Below are 23,545 nucleotides of genomic sequence, written 5' to 3' on the forward strand. Positions count from 1 at the left end.
CCCCGCCGCCCGCCGCAGTCCGCGTACTCCCAGCCGGTCAGCCCGCGGCTCGCTCCGGGCTCCGCGCATCTCTGCATCTCTCCGAGGGCTCGGCTCGCGGGAGCGAGCAGGGGAGGGGACGGCAGCCGGCGCCCGAGGGCCCGAGGAGTCGCTCTCCGCAGCGGGCAGCTGCGGCCCTAGCTGCGGCAGCGGCTGCCTGTGGCGCCCGCGCGGGGTGGCCGAGAGCGGTGGGGCGGGAGCTCGCAGGCAGCATGGCGGGGCTGCGGGCCAGGCTGGGCTCGGGGCTCGGGCTGCTGGCGCTGTCCACGCTGGGCCTCTGCCTAATGCTGCAAGTCGGCGCCAAGAGGCCCCCCAAGACGCCCCCGTGCCCGCCCAGCTGCTCCTGCACCAGGGACACCGCCTTCTGCGTGGACTCTAAGGCAGTGCCCAGGAACCTGCCCTCCGAGGTCATTTCTCTGTGAGTGCTCTGGTCTGGGGTGGGGTGGGGTGGGAGAGCTTGAGAGCAGAGGAAGGCAAAAACCTGCTCTGGGAGCGGGTGGGGAGAACCCCTGCTCCACCTCTACAAAGTGTGGGGACCAGGAGGGCTCCAGGGCGTCCTCAGGACTGGAGATTCAAGGCATCAGCCCTGGCTGGGAGTTCTGCAGTCATGCAGGCTCAGCAGCGGTGGCTGGGAAAGCTGGTGTTTATGGCCAAGAATGAATCATCACCACCATCAGCATCAATGAGACCTACTGTGTGCAGGGCTCTGGAGGGAGAGGGTTGTTTACATGAGCATGGGGGCCCCTGCCTGTGATGTCACACCAAGGACAGAAGGCTTCTTGTGGGGGAAGGGTGGCAGCAGGGGGAGGGGTGGAAGTGAGATACACTCCTACAGTGCCCTGGCATGGGCAGATGGCTGCCACTGGTCTCGCCAGCCACTCTGCACGGGGCCAGCCAGCCTGTCACTTGCAGCAAGCGGCCTCAGGGACTAGACAGTCTGTGTGGTCCTTGAGAGCAAGATGCTAATCCACCACCCCCATCCCAGTGCCCCATCCCTCAACAGCACCCAGCACACGGTGGGTGTCTGGATGATGGAGAAGGTGTGGGTAATGGAACCTTCTTTGGGCTGAGGTCCTTAGTGCTCAGAGAGGCAGTAGGGGAGGATGATGAGGAAGGCAGGCAGTGAGCTTGTGAGAAGGGAAAGACAGCCTCAAGTTGGGGGAGGAGCCAGGTGACATGGGGAGTTTCCAGGGCGAGGGTATGCAGAAACCACTGCCCTGTCCACCTCCTGCCACCCCAGCAGAGTCCCTGCATACGCCCCTCAGTACTGACTCAAGTGTCCCCTGCAGGACGCTGGTGAATGCTGCCTTTTCGGAGATCCAGGATGGAGCATTTTCCCACCTGCCACTGCTGCAGTTCCTGTATGGACAGAGCCTTGCTGAAGGAGGCCGGGGAAGGGGGGGCGGGCGGGGGAAGGGGACAGATCCTGGACTGGGGAGAGGGGAGAGGTTGTGAGTAGCCTTTGGAGGTTAGGAGGCAGGCGTCCCTTACTTTCTTTCCAATGGGAGAGCCACAAACAGTGAAGCAGCGGGGAGTCAGGAGGGGTGCAGGGAGCAGCAGTTTTGGGGAAGGAAGATGGGGGTTGCCCACAAAAGCAAAGAAGCGGGTATTTGGGACCCAGTTAGGAATGGACTTTCCTCCTCTGCAGATCCCAAAGAATTGGGTGCAGTAATTTAGGCTGGTGCCAGAGGATGGACACTGCAGGAAAGAGAGCTCATCTTAGAGACAAGTGACCCCAGGGATCAGGTTCTGAAGAAAAAGCTGGGGACTGAAAGGGAGGGAAGACAGGAGGGTCTGGAATTCTAAAAGGGGCTGTTTATGTTTGAAGCCCCAGTTGCAGGAGAGAATATATGTGGTTATCCTCAAACTTACCATCCATCTGGGAGGGACTGGAGAGAGCTGGGGTGAGGGTGGGAGACAGAGCAGTGGGGAAGGACCCAGCTTGACAAGAGAGATCCGCCCCTGGCTGCTCTTACCCTAGGAGTAAATAGGGACCCTGGGAGCTTCTGGGACCAGAGCAGGCTCCTGCCTGGACCTGCCGCCCAGGCTGCTCTGGGGTTCTCTGCTGGGGTCCCAAGGGTGGGAGGCATGGCCGGGGTGGGGGGTGAGGCAGCCGGCTGGGGGCTGGCACGGCAGGTGTGCCATTGGAAGCTCTAATCCACCTTTGTCTCTGCAGGTTACTCAATTCCAACAAGTTTACACTGATTGGAGACAATGCCTTCACAGGACTGTCTCACCTGCAGTACCTGTGCGTGGGAAGGAAAGGGGAATTGGGAAGTGGAAGGGAGGAGGGCTGAGGGGGAGGGGGAGTGAGGAGGGCTGGGGGGAGGTGAGGGGGTGAGAGCCCTTGAATCCTCTGACTGCAGGACCCAAGCAGAAGGTCATTTCATCCATCCCTCTGCCTAAACCATCCCGCCTAGATGCCTTGTCACCACAGACTTAATGTTTCCAGATTCAGAATGGAAGCCTGTCTGAGGGTCATGGGCTGGAATCTAGGTGGGGCATGGGAAGTAGCTGGTCGAGGGTCTGGGATCCCGCTGGTGGCTGAGACAAGTTCTTATTTTCTCCAGCTTCATTGAGAACAATGACATCTGGGCACTTTCCAAGTTTACCTTCAGAGGACTCAAGTCTTTGACACACCTGTGAGTACATCACACTCATACACCAGACCAAAGCCCCCTGTCTCCTGTGGCCTTTGGCTTCGGTCACGATCTTCAGATGACCCAGGGGTCTCTCTTGCAGCTCACTGGCCAACAATAACCTGCAGACATTGCCTAGAGACATCTTTCGGCCCCTGGACATTCTGAGTGACTTGTAAGGCCTGAGTCCTACTTCTTTTGACAATGGCACAGAGGGACACGTCCCTGGAGGGAGGGGTGTGGGAGCCAGAATTGGGAAGATCATAAGGTCTTGACAGGCTGGGAGGGTTTGGGTTTGGGGCGGGGAGAAGGCTAGGTTGAGTTATATATAGATTGGTAGCCTTTCAAGTTGGGGTTCTTCAAGGCATCTGTGGGCCCTCTTAAAATGCACACGAGATGTTATGTATATATGTTTTTTAAAACATGCGCTTTTAAAATCTATGTTTGATTTGAATCTACGTTAAAGTCTGATAGCATAGCCGCAGTCATTGATCAGTATTTCTACAGGAAAACAAAAGCCCCGGATTATGGAAGGTTTGGAGGAATTGGGATGCAACAGATAGTTGTGCAGGTCATACACTGCAAAAGGCATCTGGCCAAGGAGGCAAGTAGGGGATGAAACTCAGCCCCCACTCTGCTGGCCAAGCACGTGTCCACGGGGCTGCACCCACCCCAAGGGGAACATCTTCCTAACTGGCACAAAGATGCCACATGAGCAACCAACAGCAGCCTTGACAATGTCTACTTCTGAAAACCTAGATGGCCTGGGTGGGCAGAGCAGCTGGGAGCCTGTCCCTCTCTGTGTCCCCTCCATCACCCTCATGATCCAGGGACCTGCGGGGCAACTCGCTCAACTGTGACTGCAAGGTGAAATGGCTGGTGGAGTGGCTGGCACACACCAACACCACGGTGGCGCCCATCTACTGCGCCAGCCCGCCCCGCTTCCAAGAGCACAAGGTGCAGGATCTGCCACTGCGGGAGTTCGACTGCATCACCACAGGTAGGAAGAAGGTGCCCCACCTCGGGCATCAGGCTGGGCCTCCCCAGGGAAGCTCCCAGCACCCTGCCTTGCCAGTCGAGTAACTCTTACCACCCAGAAAGCTCTTACCCTTCTCCCTAACCACCACCCACCCCCCCCGACCCATCCCTGCAGATTTCGTGCTGTACCAGACCCTGTCCTTCCCAGCGGTGTCGGCCGAGCCCTTCCTTTACTCCAGTGACCTCTATTTGGCTTTGGCCCAGCCAGGAGCCAGCGCTTGCACCATCCTCAAGTGGGACTATGTTGAAAGGCAGCTTCGAGACTATGATAGAATCCCAGGTATCTGCGCCTGGCCTGGTTGTGGTGGTCCTTATGGTGGGGTGGGCTCCATTGTCCCTCTTCATTGAGTTCCTATAGGTAGAAGGATAGATGAAACATGGTCTCTGCACATAAGAACTTTCTAGTCTTTGGGGGGAGGCTGATACATACACACATAACATCCACATAATACGTAGGTGTTAGGAGGAAGATATGACCACAATGCTCTGGAAGCACAAAGGAGAGGCCTATCCTGGGCAATCAAGGAAGGCTTCCTGGTGGAGGGGATGCCTACGCTGAATCTTGAAGGATGAGGGAGAGGGAGGAGTGATGTCCAGGATCCTGGCTTAAGTAACTGGATGGTGCCAGAGAACTAAGGAAGATACAGGAGTGGCTAGTGAGCTCAGTTTGGGATCCACTGAGTTTAAGCTGAGTCTCGAAGGCTGAGGGAGACTTAGCTAGGAGAAAAATTGTGGGAAGGGTATTCTGGCAGAGGGAACGGCATGAGCAAAGTCAAGAAGGTGTGCAGCAGCTTAGCATGTGAGAGTATGCATGTGTAAACAATTAGCAGCTCACAGGATGACAGCATAATGTTCAAGGTGGAGAGTGGCAGACGAGACCCGAGAGAGAGATGAGGACCAGACCATTGACAGGTTCTGAGCAGAGTGTATGAATCAATCCAATCTGTATTTTGGAAAATTCCTTCTGTGAGCAGTGTGGAGAGTGCTAGGCATGAAGCAAGACAGGTGGGCACACCAGGAGGGGTTCAGCTGCAGCCTGGACTGAGACAGCAGCAGTGTGGATAGAGAGGTAGAATAAGGGGGGATTGAACTGACACAAGAGGAAATGGAAAGTTTATATTGCCCTGTATCTATGAAAGAACTTGAAGTCGTTACATAAAAAACCCTTCTCCCAAAGAAGACTCCAGGGCCAGATGGTGAATTCCATCAAACGTTTAAGGAAGAAATAATACCAATCTTACACACACTGTATTAGAAAGCAGAAGGGAGGGTTGACAGGACTTAGGGACTGGTCAGCAGTGGGTGAGGGAGAGGGCAGCAGTGTTGGGGATGGCTCCCAGGATTCAGGATGGGGTGACTGGGCAGAGCCACAAATTGAAATCAAGAACACAGGTTTGGGGGTAGATACAGAGCTCAGTCTCGGCCAGCCAGAGTTTGAGATGCTTGTGGGTGTCGGGGGAAGGAGGGTCTAAGCTGCTGCTCAGGAGCTGGGGGAGTCATCAGCATCTGGGTGCACAGACCAAGGCTGTGGAAAGGACTCAGGGCAGTGACTGCCAGAGGCTGAGGCTCAGCACAGGCTTCCCTTGGGAAACAGGTGGGGTCACGAGGAGGAGGAGGGTGGTGAAGCAGCGCTGGCAAGCAGGAGAGGAGGGGCGATGACTGGGGACACCAGGAGAGGCGAGAGTGTGTCCACACATGACTCCGGTGCCTGAGAAGGGGTCCGGGCAATCTGGTTGTGATGCAGATGTTCTCGTACATAAAAGCCCTCTCACAAGTGGGAGCTCTTGGGGGATTGTGTTTTCATACACAAGGCTCCAAGGCTGTTTACCTAGGCTTTGTCACCAGCTGTGGCTGTGTTCAAACTCTTTCTCCTTCCCCTGCCTGGACATTCGCCAGTGGGGTAGCTTAGGGCAAGTCACTAAGACTCCAAGCCTCAGTTACTTCCTGTGTGAAATTACAAAATAATAGGGTGTATTTCAGCATGATTCATTGAGGCAATGTGTTCACACTTAGCACAGTGACTATACACAATAAAAGTTCAATAATGGACATGACGGTTACACAATCGGTCGATATCTAGCAGCACTTACTTTGTGCTCAGTGTCAGCTTGTATTTGAACCTTGGGGTCAAGAGCAAAGGGAGGGTGATGCTGAGATTGATTATTAGCTGTGAGACAATTAGAAAGCATTGAGCACCCAGTGGATATTCAGCGGGGAGAGAATACTGTAGCAAAGACCCTTAGTCTTCGCCCACCGTTGGAAGGGACCAACCCTCTTTTCTGAGGGTGTGGCGTGGGGCAGGGGCTTGTGGGCCCCCTGACGCTGCCTGACTCGCTTCCCTCCATCCTGCAGCCCCCTCTGCAGTGCACTGCAAGCCGATGGTGGTGGACAGCCAGCTGTATGTGGTGGTGGCCCAGTTGTTTGGTGGCTCTTACATTTACCACTGGGACCCCAACACCACGCGCTTCACCAAGCTGCAGGACATCGACCCTCAGCGCGTGCGCAAGCCCAATGACCTCGAGGCCTTCCGCATCGATGGCGACTGGTACTTTGCCGTGGCTGACAGCTCCAAGGCGGGGGCCACCAGCCTCTACCGCTGGCACCAGAACGGCTTCTACTCCCACCAGGCCCTGCATGCCTGGCACCGTGACACTGACCTGGAATTTGTAGACGGCGAGGGCAAGCCACGCCTGATCGTGTCCAGCAGCTCCCAGGCCCCCGTCATCTATCAGTGGAGTCGCACCCAGAAGCAGTTTGTGGCCCAGGGCGAGGTGACCCAGGTGCCTGATGCCCAGGCTGTGAAACACTTCCGCGCAGGTCACGACAGCTACCTGTGCCTCAGCCGCTACATCGGCGACTCCAAGATCCTGCGCTGGGAGGGCACCCGCTTCTCCGAGGTGCAGGCGCTGCCCTCCAGGGGCTCGCTGGCCCTGCAGCCCTTCCTGGTGGGTGGCCGCCGCTACCTGGCGCTGGGCAGCGACTTCTCCTTCACACAGATCTACCAGTGGGATGAGGGGCGGCAGAAGTTTGTGCGGTTCCAGGAGCTGGCGGTGCAGGCCCCTCGGGCCTTCTGCTACATGCCTGCTGGGGACGCCCAGCTGCTCCTGGCCCCCAGCTTCAAGGGACAGACACTTGTGTACCGACACGTGGTGGTGGATCTCAGTGCCTAGAGGGGGTCCGAGGCCTCTGGGTTCCTCGGGCAGCACTGGAGGCTGGGTGGAGCCTCCAGGTGAGCAGCATGTTTGCCTGTGTGGACACATGTAGCCAACCTGCATACGTGCCCTCACGTACACATCCCCCCGGTGAGCATGGACCGTACCGTGGACTCTAGCCCAGGGATGCCACTTAATTTTCACTGTAATCAGCATGACGTCTTGTATACGCACCAGACAGCCCAGCCCCTGGTGCCCTCCCATATGTGGACGCCGGTTCGCCCCCCACCACATCTGCAGCCTCCCTTGCTCTGCTGCCTTCCACATGCTCTGGCCCAGGGAGGGGTCCTGGGGGGGCTGGAGGCTGAACCGCTCCCTCCTGTTGTTCAGCTTATCCTTCTGACCCTCTGGTCTTTCCTGTTGGTGCTCCAGGTGTCTGTTTACCTGCTCATGCTCCGCGTTGCAGCCCATGGCCACGTCCTTCGTACTGCCGGGTGCGCTCACCCACGCTACCTGCCTTCTGCACGCACACGTGGACACGGACAGACTCCCTCAGTTACACGCACACACACCTGTCTACACTCCCATCTCCACGTGCACACATGCAGATTCAGCGCTGCCTAAAGTGGGTCCCCTCCATGACCTTGCCTCTCTTCCTGGAGGGGCACAGAGTACCCATCCTCCTCTGCTCACCCCTGGTGTGCCCACCCTGCAGCTGAAAACGATTGGAATGGTGGTGCCAACCTCTGGGCACCAGCTTGACCTCCTGGGGGCAAAGCCCCTCTGCCCGAAGCAATAACAACAGCTCCAGCAGACCCTGCCGTCTTCCCAGCGCTGTCTCAGTGCTCACTGGAGTTTCCTTCTCTGACCCTGAATCCAGCTCACTGGTGAACAAGAGACCACCCAGATGAAAGCCTTTCTGCTTTTCTTTCCTTAGCTGCCCCAGCCTCAGACCACCCCCTGGTTCAGCCCCACCATTGGGATACGGACCCTGCACTGTGTTGGCTCCTTTGGGTGCGTCCAAGGGCTGGCCAAGCCAGGGATGCTGCAAGCACCTGAGGCATCTGGGCAGGTGCCAGGAGTGGAACTGGGCTGAAGAGCATCCTGGGGGCCCTGGCGCCCCTCCAAACCACAGAGGCACACCCCAGGAGCACTGCCTTTCAATGCAAGCTGAGTGCCGCAGGGGGGAGGGAGGGAGGGTCCTGTGGGAGCAGCACCTGGCAGCCAAGCTTCTGCTGCCCTCTGCTGTACGCTGGGAATAGAGGGCTCTGAGATGTTAGGCTGGTAGGGAAGGCACAGGGCGGGGAGTCTCTTCCCTCTGCCCAGACTGTGTGGGGACCTCCAGGTAGGAGGATACCCAGGGGCACTTGGGGACAATGCTCTGATTCACTTGCTTCAAATAAAAAGTTTCCACCCCATTGACGGCTCTCAGGTATCCAATGGTGATGGTCAGCAGCACCTGTTTCCTTAAGAACAGAGCTGTGTTGTCTGTCCCTGCTGCTTGCAGGGGGCCAGCATCAGCTTTCAGACCCCCTTCCTCCCTGCTCCCCTCCCTCTGAGGAGTGAGTAGGCACCCCAAAGTCAGCCGGTGCTGGGGTCAGGAGTTGATGGTGATGACGTTCAGGTGCTGAGTGTGACTAGTCTCTATCACCTGGGGCTGACTCACGGCCAAGTGTTCCTTCTTGGAGATCACAGTCTTGGGGCCCACTGAGACTGGAGGCTGTCCCTCGGTCAGGTCAAATCCAACCAACAGGGCCAAGGACAAGCTCAGCAGTCCGTCTCCTCTCCACCCCCCTCTGCTGGACAAATATGTCATCGCTGCCACCCTCCTCCCTAGGTGTGAGATTTCAAGCAAGTGGACTGATTTCTCCAAGCTGAGCTTCTCCTTCTGTAAAGTAAATAATAAAACCTACTTTGTCCAATCCTGATTCTGCCACTTGCTAGCTTGGAGGTCTCAACCATGTTCCTTCGCCTATTTGTATCTCAGTTTCCTCATCTGGAAAATGTGGATAATCATGCTACCTATGTGACAGGGTTAACGTGAGATTTGAATGCATTAGATTTATAATGTGTTAATATATGTAAGGCTTAGAATCGTGTGTCTGGCACAGAACTAAGATTTTTTATTTTTGATTGTAGGACTCTAGGAGATACCCAGGTGGCTCAGAGAAGGCTGCTTTGTGGGCGAGGAGAAGGTTGATCTTTGGGGAGACCTGCTGTCTGTGGATTAGGGTTCCTGACCTATCTTCAGTCTCAGAGGCCCTGTACCCTACATCTTACCTTTAGCCTCAGATGCCCACTCCTCACAGTAGGGAATCTCATAGGTGATGTGTTTGGGTTTCCACCTCCTAAAACCACATTCACGTGCTCTTGGCTTAGCAGGTATCTCTTGGGACCCCCCAGCCACAGTGTCCTGGGAATGCCTGTCCTGCTTTTTCAAATGGGGAATGGGCCCTCATGCTGTGCCAGGGAGAGGTTGCCAGGGAAAGAGGGTTGAGTCTCCCAGACATGTTGGCACTCTGTTGCCCAGTAGAAAGATAAACATCACTCTGACTGTCACTCCCCCCAGGGCAACCCCCAGGGTTAGGAGACACTTCTCCCCCTGAATGCCCAGCTTTCTGCACATGGGGAATGGAGCCCACCATATGCCTGCCTGGTCACCTGCCAGAGGTGGGTCATCATATGTCCAGAGAGCTGCTTAGCAACCCACTGTAACCGGGTGACTGTGTCAACAGCTCAGGACCAATGGGCGTGAGAGGCAGAGTCCACTCACTCTGCCAAAGCCCAGGAGGGTGACCCCCTCAGCTGTCAGCCTCACGCCCCTCCATGCTCTTAGTAGCAGACCTCTGATGTCTTGTCCCTTAGATTTTTCCAAGCACAGTCATCGGGACCAAGAGTCTCCATGTGAGAGATGGTCCCAGCTGGGTTGGCTTAGGCACAGGGGAGCTCCTCTCCAGCAAATGGGGGTAAAGTGAGGCCTGTGATGCTGAGGGCAGGTGACTCTGGAAGGCAGCGAAGGTGGGGGAGGGGAGGCAGTTCTGCAGCAGGTACCAAAGGCCCGAGGCTCACATGCATACAGTCAGCCCAGGCACCCTAACTTCTGGAGGAATGGATGTCCATTCCCTTTTCTGTACCCCCTGCTCCTCCTGAGCTGTCCAGAGGTTCAGTCACATCCTTTTGCTCCAAGGAGACAAGGATACTTTTCACCTTCATTACAATGTCTGTGATCAGAGATGGATGGTGGCCGGGACCTTCCTGAGGGGATCCTAGCCCTGGGTGGTTCTTGTTACTCCAAACTAGGGTGGGAGTTAGGGCCAATGTGAGAAGGTGGTTAGATGGGGAGAGGGAGGCATCAGGGCCTTGGGGGAGTTTCTCCTGTGGGCCAGTTTCACTGCAAGCTCTCCCACTCAGCAACACCAATAAAACTGATGATGATAATTATGACTATATAATCAATGAGTGTTTATTTATTCCCAAGAAGCCTCCTTTCCCTCCATCATTAGCTATTCCATCCTTTCGATAGATGGTGAGTGTTAACTGTGGCGCTAATAAAAAGTAATAACTGCCCAAGTTTTCTCATTTTTTCCCCATGCTCTGGGCAGCTCTGCTGTCACCCTCACTTCAGCCCTGCGAGGCAGAGGGGAAGCTGTGCGGGGTGGCGGGGCGGGGGGGGGGGGGAATGATGCACTCCCCATTTTCAGAGGGAGGAATGAGGCACCTAGCAGAAGAGGTACAAAGAATGCAACCCCACGTGGAAAGTTGTAGAAGCAGCAAAGTTTGCCTTCTCTTTTTTTTTTTAATTACTTTTTATTGGAGTATAGTTGATTTACAATATTGTAAGCCTTTTCTTTTGAGCCTCCCGCCTTCTTCCAGATACACACCTTCCTCCTAGAGGAGCTTTTCCATTCCCTGTCCCCTCCCAGGGCTGCCCTCAGAAGACTGATTAATCTAAGCATTTATTTATCGTTCACCATCAGGTGCCATTAGGCAAGTTACTTTCCACCATTGAGCCTATTTCCTAAATGGTAAAAAAAAAAAAAAAAAAAAAAGGATCTTTGTAAAGATCAAGTCTCTGCGCTCAAAAACGCACTACAAAATGGCAGTCGTTGATACTGTTAAGCTCTCAGGGATATCTGTGTTCTTGACTCACGGAAATAGGTGGGATTTCAAACTTTTGGGGAAGAAGACATGGGGGGCTGGGGACTCCACCCAGAATCTTTCAAATCAGCCTGCCCAGGGATGTGGGCTCTGGAACGGTATCCCAGAGAGAAGTCAACTCCTGAAGCCCACTCTTCAGCAGGGTGAGCGGGATGGGGGTGATGAGTCCCTCAGGTTCCCTCTCCTCCACCTCCTCCCCACTTTCCCTCTAGGTCACCTCAGCATCTTTGAGGCGCTTACCGATCTCCCGACCTAGTGCTATAAGAGCCGGATTTGCTGGCGCCCAGCCAAACCTCCTTCTAGTTCTCACCTGAGCCTCTAACGGGGGACGTCCACCCATCTCATGCCCATTCCCATTTCACAGCGGGGGAAAACGAGGCAAAAGAGGGGAGCTAGTGAAGATCCGCGAAAACTCTGGGCTCCAAATGCCCTTCGTTTCTTTCTTCCCCCGTCGCACCTTTTTTTTTTTTTTAATTTATTTATTTTTGGCTGCATTGGGTCTTGGTTGCTGCGCGCGGGCTTTCTCCAGTTGTGGCGAGTGGGGGCCACTCCTCGTTGCGGTGCGCGGGCTTCTCATTGCGGTGGCTTCTCTTGTTGCGGAGCATGGACTCTAGGCACGCGGGCTTTAGTAGTTGTGGCTCGCGGGCCCTATAGCGCAGGCTCAGTACTTGTGGCGCACGGGCTTACTTGCTCCGCGGCATGTGGGATCTTCCCGGACCAGGGCTTAGAACCCGTGTTCCCTGTATTGGCAGGCGGATTCTTAACCACTGCACCACCAGGGAAGTCCGCACCTTTTTGTTTCCGCTTCCTACCCCCAAATCTTTCCCATTCGGAGGGCTACTCAACCTACGGGCCCCATCCACCAGTCGGAGGCGCACCGCCACTTTAAGGGGCAGGCCTCTCACCTCCCTGACCTCGCCCCGCCCCCTCCGCGGCCGCACTGCGCCTGCGCCACGCGCCGGAGACCTGGGGTTGGGCAGAGCCCAGTTCCGTGCAACTTTCAAGTGAGTTGCAAACTCCGCCCCGAGGCCGGTGCAGGTGTCCTGGCGCACTGGGGCCGCGGGAACCTGCACGAACGCAGGCTGCGACCAGCCACCCCTTGCCCGGGATCCACAGCGCCCCCGGCAGGGGCCGAACGCCTGGTTCTCCGGGGCAGGAAGTGCGCGTCGGAGCCGTAACTGCCCGAGCGGCGGGGCGGAAGAGCGTGCCGGCCGGTACCGGCTCCCAACTCGGTTCCTGCCTGCCCCGGCCCACTGGTCTCCCCATTCTTCAGGCTTCCAGCACTGCGGAGTTAGTGGGCGGTGGGCTCCGCCTCCACCAAGAGGCAGCCCGAGCGCCCCTGTGGTTCCCACACCTCCACTGTTAATCCCATCCCAGCGCAGGCGTGAGCGTCCCTCTGGGCCTCTTCCTGGAGGGATCTCCCTTCGCTCCCGAGACTGCAGGATGGTGTCCTGGATGATCTGTCGCCTGGTGGTGTGAGTATGGCCGCTCTAATACCCTCTCTATCCCTGGATGTCAGCCCGCCCCCGGGGTGGAAGCTGGGAATGTCTGGTGGAGAAGGGGGCTTTTTCTGAGCTATGTCACACCTTTCCCCTCCCTCCAACATTCACCGCAAGGGTTAACGGACCTGCGGGCCTGCACAAGGCATTGGGCACCGTGTGCTTGTCGCCCTGCACTCAAGCCTACTTGGCTGAGGGCGACCCCCTGCAATCGCACACACACTGCAGGCAGGTGAGTGGGACGGAGGACCACAGTCCGGCCAGCCGCCCCTTGGCAAACACAGGATGTGGCACGTTGTGGGCAGAGAATCCAGGTGCCGGCTTCCCATCTGAGCAGTCAGTCACGTGACTCACCACCCTGGCCCCAGCTTCCCCACTCTGTCCTACTCCTCACCTGGCTGGAATATCCTTGCCTGCAACCTGGCAGTGCCAGGTCTGGTGGCCCTGGGCCTGATTGCACGTCCAGGGGAGGGAACAGCCTGGTGCTCTCATGGCTCCGAAGCCTGCCTCCCACTCACCTTGTGGAGTGGCTATCTGTGCTCTCGCTGCATCATGCACCCATGGGCCACTCGTGCAGGCCTGGGCAGGCTTGGGATGTTTGTAAACAGCAGGGTGGGGAGGTGGCCTCCAGGGCACTGAGTCAGGTGCAGGTTGTGCAAGCCAAGCGGGAAGAACAGGGCAGGCACTGCCACCTCGAACATGGGGTGGGGGGGAGGCCGCCACCTGGCAGGGACATGGGGCGTGGTGCTCCTCACACTCTCCCTCTGCTTTGGGGGCTGCTCTTCAGGCTGGTGTTTGGGATGCTGTACCCAACTTATGCTTCCTACAAGGCTGTGAAGACCAAGAACATTCGTGAATATGTGAGTGCGGGGGTGGGCAGGAGGGCTCAGCTCAGGTGGGGGGACCACAGCCTTGGGGGTGTGGTAGGATTTGGCGAGGTGGGGGAGTCCGAGCTGGCCTCCCTTTCCTCCAGGGGTAGAATCTGGTGGCGTACCCTGGAGCAGAGTGGGTGTGGATGGAGGATGGGCTATTGGGTGGGTGCAGCCTGTTGGGGGTGGGTACAGGAATGAGTGGCAGTTTCTCAGAGGCAACTTTCTAAGGCCAGCCAGGTGCCAGGGGAATGCAGTGGGACGGGCTTTCTGGAATCTCTGGGCTGGGTCAGCCCGGGACAGGGGATTTGGCACTGCAGGCTCAGCTGCTGGCCTCTGACCTCTCTGCCCGCCCCTCCCCGTCCAGGTTCGGTGGATGATGTACTGGATCGTCTTTGCACTCTTCATGGCAGTGGAGACCTTCACAGACATCTTTATTTCCTGGTATGGGCACTGGGGTTCTGTGGGCTGCGGGGAGGGGGTGGCCCTCCCTGGCCTGGCGCCCTGGCGGACCTTGCCCCCCCCTCTGCTCTGACAGGTTCCCTTTCTACTACGAGATCAAGATGGCATTTGTGCTGTGGCTGCTGTCGCCCTATACCAAGGGGGCCAGCCTGCTTTACCGCAAGTTCGTCCACCCATCCTTGTCTCGCCATGAGAAGGTACCCCAGGGGGTGGCAGGGCGGGCAGTGTAGGAGTGGGTGTGAGGCGAAGAGCCCTGGACTTGCAGCTCAAGACACTGGGGACACCTAGGCTCAAATCCCATCCTGCTGCTGTTTAGCCATGGGACCTTGACAGAGCCTAGCCTTCCTCCTCTTCTGGGAAAATCAAATGGGGACACACGTGAATGACCTTTTGGGGGTGTGAGACACCAGCTGGAAGTTGGTTTGGGGATGGTGGGGGGAGGCTGGAGCATGGCCGATCATTGAGGTGTAGCATCCGGTGAGTGGATGGGGAGCCCTGTGCTCTGTGGGTGGGGTGGGCTGGGAGGCGTGGCTCCCAGTGGTTCTTCTGGGCCATAGAGGAGTGACTAGGGCTGTCCGCCTGAGCTTTCCTTCCCCCGTGTCCGCAGGAGATCGACACCTACATCGTGCAGGCCAAGGAGCGCAGCTACGAGACGGTGCTCAGCTTTGGGAAGCGGGGCCTCAACATTGCCGCCTCGGCTGCTGTGCAGGCAGCCACCAAGGTGCCCTGGGCCCCAGCCCTCCCCCACCCCCACCCCTACCCCCGGGGCCTTTTGAGCGAGTCCAGCTCTCTGTCAGGGAGCTGAGAGATCGCAGCTGTCCAGGCTGGGGGAACAGGGGCGAGAGGTGACAGGTGGGGTGTTGGCAGGAGCACAGAGCTTTAAGTTCAGACTTCCCTGGCTCTGACACTGACCGTGAGTGGCTGCTCTTGCTCCCTGGGCCCTACCTTCCTGCTGGCGCCACAAAGGCACAGGGCTAGAAGGTTGCCATGTTTCTTTCGGTTCTGAGGCCTGTGCCCCAGGGATTGCTTGCAGGTCAGCCTTGATTTTCCTGGGCAGCTCCCCTGGTTGAGGCCCCTTCCTGCCAGGAGCCCTGCCCCCCTCCGTCAGGTGGTGCAGCGGATCCCACTCTCTTGCAGAGTCAGGGCGCACTGGCCGGAAGGCTGCGGAGCTTCTCCATGCAGGACCTGCGCACCATCTCCGATGCCCCCGCCCCCACCTACCAGGATCCCCTCTACCTGGAGGACCAGGTACCCCACCGCAGGCCACCCATCGGTGAGTGGGCAGAGGAAGCCAGAGCTGTCCCGAGAGGGATGGCTTCCTCCAGGCAAGCTGTGGCTCCCCCCAGGGCCAGAGGAAAGCCTGGCTCAGCTGGCCCCAGGCCTTCAGACTGTGTCCGTGCCCAGCTTTGCCTCCCGGCCTCCCTCTCCTCCACAACAGGGTACCGGGCAGGGGGCCTGCAGGACAGTGACACCGAGGATGAGTGTTGGTCAGACACAGAAGTGGTCCCCCAGCCATCAGCGCGGCCCCGAGAGAAGCCTCTGGGCCGCACCCAGAGTCTGCGTGTGGTCAAGAGGAAGCCGCTGGTGCGGGAGGTCGGTGGTGAGGAAGGCACAGGGGAAGTGAGCTGCCCTGGTGGCCGCCTCAGCCCGCATCTCTCACGGTGTGCCTGCTCTCTCTCCCCACAGGGCACCTCGCGCTCCCTGAAGGTTCGGACGAGGAAGAAGACCACGCCTTCAGACATGGACAGCTAGGGTCTGCGGAGCCTGGCCCGGTCTTACCTCGTGCCCTGCAGGGCGTTGGGACTGTTTGGAGGGGACCTCTGGCTGCACGTCTGGCCTGCCTGCACCAGCTGCCTGCGTGCTGCCCTCCTGACTCTTGCTGTCGGTTACGGGCCACGTGTGGGGCTGCACCCATGATGTACCAAAGCAGGCTGGGCTCAGGGTTCTATTTATTGCCCTCCTCGCCCCTCTACCTTCCCAGGTATGGAACCAGAGCCCTCCCCAGACCCCTGAAAAACGAAACCCAAAGCCCACCCAGCTGTGTTCGTTCCTTCCTGTCCTTCAAAGTACTTCACAGCCTTCTCCAAGGCCGTGTGTGTGTCCTGGTTGCATGGTTTGTGTTGGTGAATGAGGCCAGGTTTGTGGAAGTTTTGATAAATAAATGCGTAAAAGTGCTCTGTCTCTTCTGGTTTGTAGTCCTAGCCCTCACAGCACGTGTTATTAAACAGCCTGCCCCAGGCCAGTCTGGGCCTAGTGCTGAAAGGCCGGACAGACTGCCAGAGGGGCCCAGTGTTCTGCGGCAGATAGCCATTGACAAATCGTTGTGATGCGGCAAGTACTATTATGGAAAGCTCTTGGGGACCTCTGAGAACACGGATGGGAGAGTGGGGTGCGTTGGGGGGGGCGGGCAGTCCAGAGTCTAAGAATGCAATCCGGAGGGGATGGGATCAGGCCTTGACGGGAAGTAGAAACCAGTGGGGGCGAAGGTGTGGAGGGACCTCAGGCAGCACGATAATCTCATGGGGATTAGCTGAAGCTGTGCAGAGATTAGGGCTGGGGAGGCCGATTTCCTCCAAGGGCCTGCCAGGCCTCTAGGCAGCTCCCGGTGCATCGAGTTCGTAAACACTCAGGTTGACAGTAGGAGCTTTGCACCTCTGCGGAGTGGCCGTGAGAGGGCAGCAGCTGCCAGGGTCTGGGCTGCCCCCAGCTTCCAGGTCAAGGAGGGCGGAGCTTGGAGGCTGGGTAGAGCCTTGCCCTGCTGGGGCCTGTCAGCTAGCTGGCTGGAGGAATGATGCAGAACTCGGGTCCGGCCTCCAAAGGCCCTCCCTGCTGCTCCTGGTCATTAGTCCTCAGCCGGTTCCATCCACGAATCTCCTCTGTTCTGAGACCCAGGCTGTTTGCTGGCTCCACTCCATCCCCTACTCTAATCCCTGGGGCAGCCAGTGCCCAGCCCTGGCCTCTCCTGCCCCTGGATGCTGGTCTCACTGTACTGTCCCCGGGCTGCTCCCCTCTCCCACCCACATGCCTCCTCTTCTTTCCCGCTTTCGATTAAGTCAAGAGATGGGTGAGAGTGTCAGGTAGGAAGAGGGGAAATGGGGTGGTCACCCGGAGTGACCTGAGGAGTGTGGATTAACTCTGGGTGTGGGGATTATCCGGGTTTATTTGGGGGAAGTACTTAATCTGCTGGGTGGCTTAGCTCCTCACGGATTGGTGTTCAATGACTTCCTATTTTGGTGTTCCCTTGCATCATGGGGTTGATTTATCTCTTCATTTATTCCTTCAAAAATCTTTACTGAGCATCTCCCAGGTACCAGGCATGTTTCGAGAAACCGGGGATACAAAGTCAAGTGAGAGCTAGCACCTAGAATGTGGCTGCCCCAGCAGGGGCTGCGCTGAGCCCCCGACATATATTAATTTAATCCTCACCACAATCTCATGAGGTACATACTATTATTATAATCTCCATTTCACAAATGGGAAAACAGGCACCGAGAGGGCAAGTAATTTGCCTGAGGTCACACAGCTAGTAAGTGGCAGAGTTGGGCTTGGAAACCAGGCAGTCTGGCTCCAGAGTCAGTGTACTTAACCACCGTGCAGAACTAGAGTAAATGAGAAAGTTTCTTGCCTGGGAGGCAAGGAGAAGGAAACTAGCAGTTATCAAACATTGATTGTGGGGACTTCCCTGGTGGCGCAGTGGTTAAGAATCCGCCTGCCAATGTAGGGGACATGGGTTCGCGCCCTGGTCCGGGAAGATCCCACATGCCGCAGAGCAACTAAGCCCATGTGCCACAGCTACTGAACCTGTGCTCTAGAGCCCGCGAGCCACAACTACTGAGCCCACGTGCCACAACTACTGAGCCCACGTGCCACAACTACGGAAGCCCGCGCACCTAGAGATCGTGCTCCGCAACAAGAGAAGCCATTGCAATGAGAAGCCTACACACTGCAACGAAGAGTAGCCCCTGCTCGTCCCAACTAGAAAAAGCCCGTGCGCAGCAACAAAGACCCAACGCAGCCAAAAATAAATAAATAAATTTACAAAAGAATAAAAAGAAACATTGATTGTTTGTCTGACCTTGTGTTGGGCATTTTGAAGAGATGATTTCCTTAAATTCTCCTGTCAAGCCTGTCAGGTCGGGGTTATAGCCATTTTACAGATGGAAGAACTGAGACTTGGAGAGGTGAAGCAACTTGTCCATGATTGTGCTGCCTGTGGGTCAGGGCCCTGTCTCCTGATGCAAGTCTGCCCAGAAGTCGCCTTGGTGGGGGTGGAATGGCAGGATCCACACCCCTGAACCGAGAGAGAAAAACAGAGGAGTGTGTGATAAATGGACAAAATGAAATAAAAACTCAAGGTGGGGAGCAGCTGGGGGAGGCCTGAAGGTGCCGGCTGGTGAGGGAGTTTTCCTGGGAGCTGGGGCTTCACCAGCCCTCATTCCTTGGATGGGGCCTTACAGTGACAGGCAGGCTCACTTGGGCCCCGGGGCTGAATTAGAGATGGTCCCTGATGGCTATCTTAGCCCCAGCCTCCGGGCTAGCCTGGCTGCCCCGCTGCTCCTATTTCTGTCTGCAGAACGCATCACTTTCATTCCGACCTTGGCCTCCAGGCCTTTGCTGCACTGTATGCATCGCCTGTGCTCCCAATAGTCTTCCATCCAGGCCATCACGGCCTTCCTTCATGATCTGCTTTCTCCAAGAGCCCTCCCCTGACTCCAACCCCTCCTGAGGATCCTGAGGCTCCTGATCTCTGGCCCGCTCACCCTGTCCTGGGCGCACGATGCCGTGGGCTGTGCTCATGTGTCCATCGCCCCCTCCGCTCCCTGACCAACCAGACTCCCCTAGACCCCAATTGCTTCTTGCTCCCCACCTCATCAGTCTGGACTCTCTCATGTCTCCATGCTCTTCTCCTGTCCCCCCAGCGCTCTGTCCTATTCCTATTTGCCCTCTGAACCCCACTCAGACATCACCTCCTCCAGGAAGCCCTCTGTAACCTTCCCTTTGCACCCTTGGGGTTGATTGCTCATCTAGACCACGCTGTCTCTGTTCTTGCATGGACTTCTATTTTTGCCTTGAGCACATCGTATTTCCCCCCCACTACATTGTGACTTCATAATGAATAGATTTGCGTCTTACTTTTGTATCCTGGCCCGGAGCAAATGGTGGTTTAGACCAAGCGAAATATTGTAGTACGTGGTGAAGTACTTAGTCTCTCATTTCTGAGCTAAGCATCATCCCCTCTGTGACGCTCCCCTGATTTTTCCAGGCTGGGACTGGAAGCACCTTGTTAACGTTTGTTAGCATGCCTGACTCCAATCGTTACCTGCGGTGCCCAGCACAGGGCCTGACACCTAAGGTGCTTCAGGGAATGTTAGCTGGTAAAAGAACATGGACCAAGTGAGCAGAAGCTCCTCGAGGCCGGGGATGACCTTGTACATTCATCTTTGTACCCTGCATCTCCTTGGTGACCATCACAGAGCCTTGAAAATGCCCAGGTCTCTGTAACACATGTTTGGCGAATGTCTGCTGCAGTTGTTTGGATTCCAAGACATCCTGGGGCCAGAAGGGAAGGGGCAAGGAGAATTCCAAGTTCTGGACAAGCACATGTGATCCCGAGACTGGGGCATTGGGTGTGGGCTGGGCTTCCCTCAGAGCCTGCCCTGTCCCTCTGAGAATCACTGACACATCTGCCCAGCACCATCTCCCTCTGCATGGGGTTACTGGCCCAGCCCATGCCCTCTCTGGCCTGGCCCCTAGGGGAAGGTTAGGCCTTGCTCTGGCCTACCCACGGCCCCCCACCTTCTATTACCCACCAGTATGCCCACTGCCTTCCCAGGCAGAATCACGCCGGGCACTGGTACGGAGATGAAGAGCCTAGGCCAGTCCCCTTGGAAGCACACAACTTTGCTTGGCCCAGGTACCAGCCCTGCTCGATTTGCGCCTCCTCATCCATCTTGCCTGCTTCTGAGGGATGCCCTCATTGCCTCCAAGTTCCCAGGTGCAGGTGGCCCTTCATTCCCAGCCCTCCCTTCTCCCTCCTCCCCACAGCCCAGCTGTCCCTTGGACCTTTCTGGTGGCTCCTCTCTCTCCCTACCTCTTCGGTCCCTCCCGGTCCTGGTCCCCCTTCCCTACGTCTGGCCTCCAGGTGCACTAGCCCCACTGCTGCATTTTTCGCTGCCACTCTGGGCGGCAGCAGCGTGGTTAGCCTCTTGTTTCAACACAGCCCTGGCCCAGGCTGAGTTGGGGCGTCTTGGCTGGCACTGCCCCACCCTTTAAGGGGTTGAAGAGGTGAGCGCTCCGGCTCTCGCTCCCTTGTCCCCCGCCCAGCATCAGGGACTGGGATGTCCTGTAGCTGGGTAGGCGCAGAAGCTCCGGCAGGAGGATGAGGCCCGCTGCTTGGGAAACCCCGGGGGCCAGAGCTGGGTTACTAGGCAGAAGGTCCTGAGCCCGGGGCGGATTGAGGTAGCTTTCTCTACCAGGGTGGCTGGATTGCAGGGGAGGGAAGGTTGGGTGGAAGGAGAAGGGGCATTGGTGAGGTGCAGACTGAGAAGAGGAACTAGGTCAGAGATGCGGGTGGGTGGGTGAGAGGGGAGGGGGCATCTGCCGCGGAGCTTCCTCCTGGCTCCAGAAGCATCTCCACACTTCCCTGCCTCTGCCCCTCTCCCCACGTCCTGGGAGAATTCTCCCCGGTATTCCCCCCTCCCCCATGCCCCCGCCCCAGGCGTTGCCACAAGGGTGGGGGTGGGGTGGGGGGAGGCCAGCCTCAGCTGTCTGAAGGATGGAGGGGCTGGGGAAGTGGGGCTAGGTGCCCAGACGGCCGCGTGTGTGGGAGGGGATGTCCTCAGATGCCCTCCACCCGGCAGTCCCCGCTCTGACGTGTGGGTGCCCCCCCTCTCCCTGCCCGGATTAGTGGCAGCTTGGCCTGACTCTCCGGGGCTCCTTTCCCCGCCCCCGCCTGCTGCCTTCCCCTGGGCAGGGGGCTGCTCCGCCCGAAGGGCACTTGTGCTTGCCCAGGTAAGGGGCTCTGGGGACAGCGTGAGGGCAGCTGGCTCATGAGTGCTGCTGCGCGTGTCAGTGGGAACGTGTGTATCAGTGTGTGTGTGTCAGTGCTCTTGAGGGGTCGTTGCGGGGCCGGAGCGGACCCATGCGTGTCTGGGGGTGCTGGTCAGCTCGCCTCTGTCCACGGATCCGGCATTGTGTCCACACGTTGCGTGGCTTTCCTTCTGTTTGTGTCTTTGTGTGGCTCCTCAGATCTGCTCTGTCCTCAGGCACGGAACAGCCAGCTACAAGGGCTCTGTGGGCCTGTGGCATGGGCTGTGGAGCAGGATGGGGAGCTGGGCGAGGGTGGAAAGGGGTTCCTTCCCCCGCCACCCCAATCCCCCCCCCCACCCCCTGGGCATTTTAGGAGCCTATCCTGAGAGTCCTGGTCTAGTCCAGAGGCAGTGATCTGACAAAGCAGACTTGGCAAAGGGGGTGGGGGGAGGTGTCTGTCCCACTCCCCTGGGGCAGTCCCCTTCCCCTCGGGGCCTGGACAGCCCAGGCTCCCACCCTGCCCTGCCCAGCCTCTTCTAGGCCTCAAGCCGCAGGAATCTCCCCCTGGAATCTCCCACAAGTTTTGGCTGCCAGAGGACACAGATGGGGGACTACAGGCACACCCCAGCCCTCCATCCACATCCTGGAGCCAGCCTGGGAGCCGGAGGCTGGGGCTTGGGGACTGCAGTCTGGGTTAGATCCTCCAGGATCACTTCCCCTGGCACACTCAGGTCCAGGCCACCGCTCAGGGGAGCTATGGGAGGAAGGGAGTGTTAATAACTCAGTCATGTAAACAACCCCTACCAGCCTGCCCTGCCACAGAACCGGCCTCTGGGGGAAGGCGAAGGGGCCAGGAGAATCTATGCCAACATGACCTAAGTCTTGCCTGGTGCCGACCCCTTCAGGCCTCCTCTCCTCAGGACCCCTCCTCTTCTCCTCAACTGGTGAAAGGATCCCGGCCTCCCCTCCAGTCTCTTGGGAGGAAGGCTCCCTCCAGGCCCTCATGGCTTCCTGCTCCAGGGATGGTAGTGTGACCTGGGACAAGGCTAGAGGCATCCAAGAACTCATCCCTTCGACGGAATGGGGGTGGGTGGGGTGGTGCTCTCTCTGTCCCAGGCTGGGTGAAGGCAGGCCAAGGATGGCTTCCACAGGGAGGCAGGGGAGTCGCGGGGTGGGACGTGGGTGCCTGAGGGGAAGGGAAGCGCCCGTTGGGCGTGTGGGTTTCTGTGTGTGTCTGAATCTGTCTGTGTGTGTTTGAATCTGTTTGTGTCTGTGCTCTGGAACCACCCTCGCAGAAGGGCCAGGATGCTTCCTCGGGTGGAGGGTGCCCTGCTTTCCCATTTCCTCTCCTCCTCTCTGCTCCCTCCCAGGAGCCACTCCCATGGGCTCCTCTCCAGGGCTGGGCCTGGAAACACTAGGAGCACAGGATGGGGCAGACCCCCAGAACATGGGGCTAGAGCAGGTGGTGGAGCGCATCTGGTCCCACTTCCTCTCTGGACAGTTGGTGAAACTGGGGCCCTTAGACCAGGAACAGACTAGAGCCTAGACCCTTCTAGAACTGCTAAGGCAGGACACTGTGCCCTGGGAGGGGGCTTGTGTCTGGAACGGTGAAGAGCAGCTTGGCCAGATGAGGACCAGGCAGGGCAGACCTGGGCCAGCGTGTGTGCCCACGTGCCAGAGCTGGAGAGGATCAGGAGCCAGTGGTCCAGCAAGCACAGGGAGGCTGGCGTGGGTCAGAGCGCCCATCACTGACCCGTGAGAACTCGACTGCCCCTGCCAGCTCTGGCACTGACCCCTCCCAGCAGCCCTGCCCTGGCACCCCTGGGGGCACCCCACCCCATCGTGGCCTGGTCCGGCCCCTCCCGCCCTTTGCTCCAGTTCCCGGGCTTGCCACCTATAGTGGGGGTGCTGCCCGCCTGCCAGGCTCCGGGGCCGGGCCCACGGGAGGGTGGGGCGGCTGGGAAGCTGGCACGCTGCCCCGGGGGAGCCTCTCTCGGCAGGCGCCCGGGTGCTGCGGGGGGGAGGGGGGAACAAAGGGCTCATTCTCCCCGTGCGCAGCCGGTGGCATCGCCGGGGCGTTGGCGGAAGCCCCCGGGGCCCGGGAGGGGGCAGGCCCAGGCGGGGCCGCCGAATCTCGGGCTCCTGTTTCCCCGCAGGGTGCTGGAGGAGGAAACCGGCGGAGCAGCTTCCCCACTCTCAGTTGCGCGTCTGGCGATGGCGATCAGAGGTCCTGCTGCGCTCTCCGCTGGGCACTCCCTCCATTAGCCGCGCCGCGCCGCGCCGCGCTGCGCCGTAGCTGGTGCCTCTCTCCCGGGTCACGGGATCGGCCCCTCTTCCAGGCACGACCCCCTCCCCCGGCCCCTCGGCCTTTCCCCCCACTCCGCCATCTCCGACCCGGGGCGCGCGTTCCCCCCGGCCCGGCTCCCTCTCTCCCTCCGGGGGCACCCGCTCCCTAGCCCCGGCCCGGCCCTCCCCGCAGCGCAGCACGGAGTCTCGGCGTCCCATGGCGCAACCCACGGCCTCGGCCCAGAAGCTGGTGCGGCCGATCCGCGCCGTGTGCCGCATCCTGCAGATCCCGGAGCCCGACCCCTCCAACCTGCGGCCCTAGAGCGCCCCCGCCGCCCCGGGGGAAAGAGAGCGCCAGCGCGCTGAGCAGAGAG

At 58.4% G+C, this 23,545-nt stretch overlaps 3 protein-coding genes across 9 annotated transcripts; all 3 read left to right on the top strand.

Moving 5' to 3' along the window:
- Positions 1–10,740, top strand: LGI3 (leucine rich repeat LGI family member 3). Of its 2 annotated transcripts, XM_082401718.1 has the most exons (8): positions 3–457; positions 1,329–1,400; positions 2,216–2,287; positions 2,610–2,681; positions 2,782–2,853; positions 3,509–3,678; positions 3,832–3,996; positions 6,069–10,740. In XM_082401718.1, the coding sequence occupies exons 1-8, from the start codon at positions 252–254 to the stop codon at positions 6,884–6,886; spliced, it is 1,647 nt and encodes a 548-aa protein (XP_082257844.1). In that variant the 5' UTR covers positions 3–251; the 3' UTR covers positions 6,887–10,740. The 2 variants fall into 2 exon arrangements, with proteins under 2 accessions (XP_082257845.1, XP_082257844.1); XM_082401719.1 differs by lacking the exon at positions 3,832–3,996 and having other exon boundaries at positions 1–457.
- A 1,272-nt stretch (positions 10,741–12,012) lies between these two features.
- On the top strand, positions 12,013–16,030 carry REEP4 (receptor accessory protein 4). Of its 6 annotated transcripts, none has more exons than XM_082401729.1 (9): positions 12,013–12,030; positions 12,404–12,501; positions 13,313–13,385; positions 13,762–13,838; positions 13,933–14,053; positions 14,464–14,577; positions 14,994–15,129; positions 15,295–15,449; positions 15,543–16,030. In XM_082401729.1, exons 2-9 carry the CDS (start codon positions 12,470–12,472, stop codon positions 15,606–15,608), a joined length of 774 nt encoding a protein of 257 aa, XP_082257855.1. In that variant the 5' UTR covers positions 12,013–12,030; positions 12,404–12,469; the 3' UTR covers positions 15,609–16,030. The 6 variants fall into 6 exon arrangements, with proteins under 6 accessions (XP_082257855.1, XP_082257854.1, XP_082257856.1 ...); XM_082401728.1 differs by lacking the exon at positions 12,013–12,030 and adding an exon at positions 12,643–12,757 and having other exon boundaries at positions 12,037–12,501; positions 13,356–13,385; XM_082401730.1 differs by lacking the exon at positions 12,013–12,030 and having other exon boundaries at positions 12,037–12,501; positions 15,295–15,440.
- A 6,860-nt stretch (positions 16,031–22,890) lies between these two features.
- Positions 22,891–23,493, top strand: HRURF (HR upstream open reading frame; the record flags this gene model as incomplete). Its single annotated transcript, XM_082401737.1, has 1 exon — positions 22,891–23,493. The coding sequence occupies exon 1, from the start codon at positions 23,389–23,391 to the stop codon at positions 23,491–23,493; it is 105 nt and encodes a 34-aa protein (XP_082257863.1). The 5' UTR covers positions 22,891–23,388.
- Positions 23,494–23,545: the final 52 nt, after the last annotated feature.

This window comes from Balaenoptera borealis, assembly GCF_965194805.1.
Source record: "Balaenoptera borealis genome assembly, chromosome: 8".
In the NCBI taxonomy this organism is placed as follows: Eukaryota; Metazoa; Chordata; class Mammalia; order Artiodactyla; family Balaenopteridae; genus Balaenoptera; species Balaenoptera borealis.

What these genes read in the sequence shown, in the direction of transcription:
- REEP4 (XM_082401726.1), top strand. Translation starts at nt 12,539, where the DNA reads ATGTCAGCCCGCCCCCGGGGTGGAAGCTGGGAATGTCTGGTGGAGAAG. An exon ending in CCAAGAACATTCGTGAATAT is followed by an intron (nt 13,386 to 13,761) that starts GTGAGTGCGGGG and finishes CTCCCCGTCCAG; the next exon opens with GTTCGGTGGATGATGTACTG. An exon ending in GGAAGCCGCTGGTGCGGGAG is followed by an intron (nt 15,450 to 15,542) that starts GTCGGTGGTGAG and finishes CTCTCCCCACAG; the next exon opens with GGCACCTCGCGCTCCCTGAA.
- LGI3 (XM_082401718.1), top strand. Translation starts at nt 252, where the DNA reads ATGGCGGGGCTGCGGGCCAGGCTGGGCTCGGGGCTCGGGCTGCTGGCG. An exon ending in CTGCCACTGCTGCAGTTCCT is followed by an intron (nt 1,401 to 2,215) that starts GTATGGACAGAG and finishes TTGTCTCTGCAG; the next exon opens with GTTACTCAATTCCAACAAGT. An exon ending in CTGGACATTCTGAGTGACTT is followed by an intron (nt 2,854 to 3,508) that starts GTAAGGCCTGAG and finishes CTCATGATCCAG; the next exon opens with GGACCTGCGGGGCAACTCGC.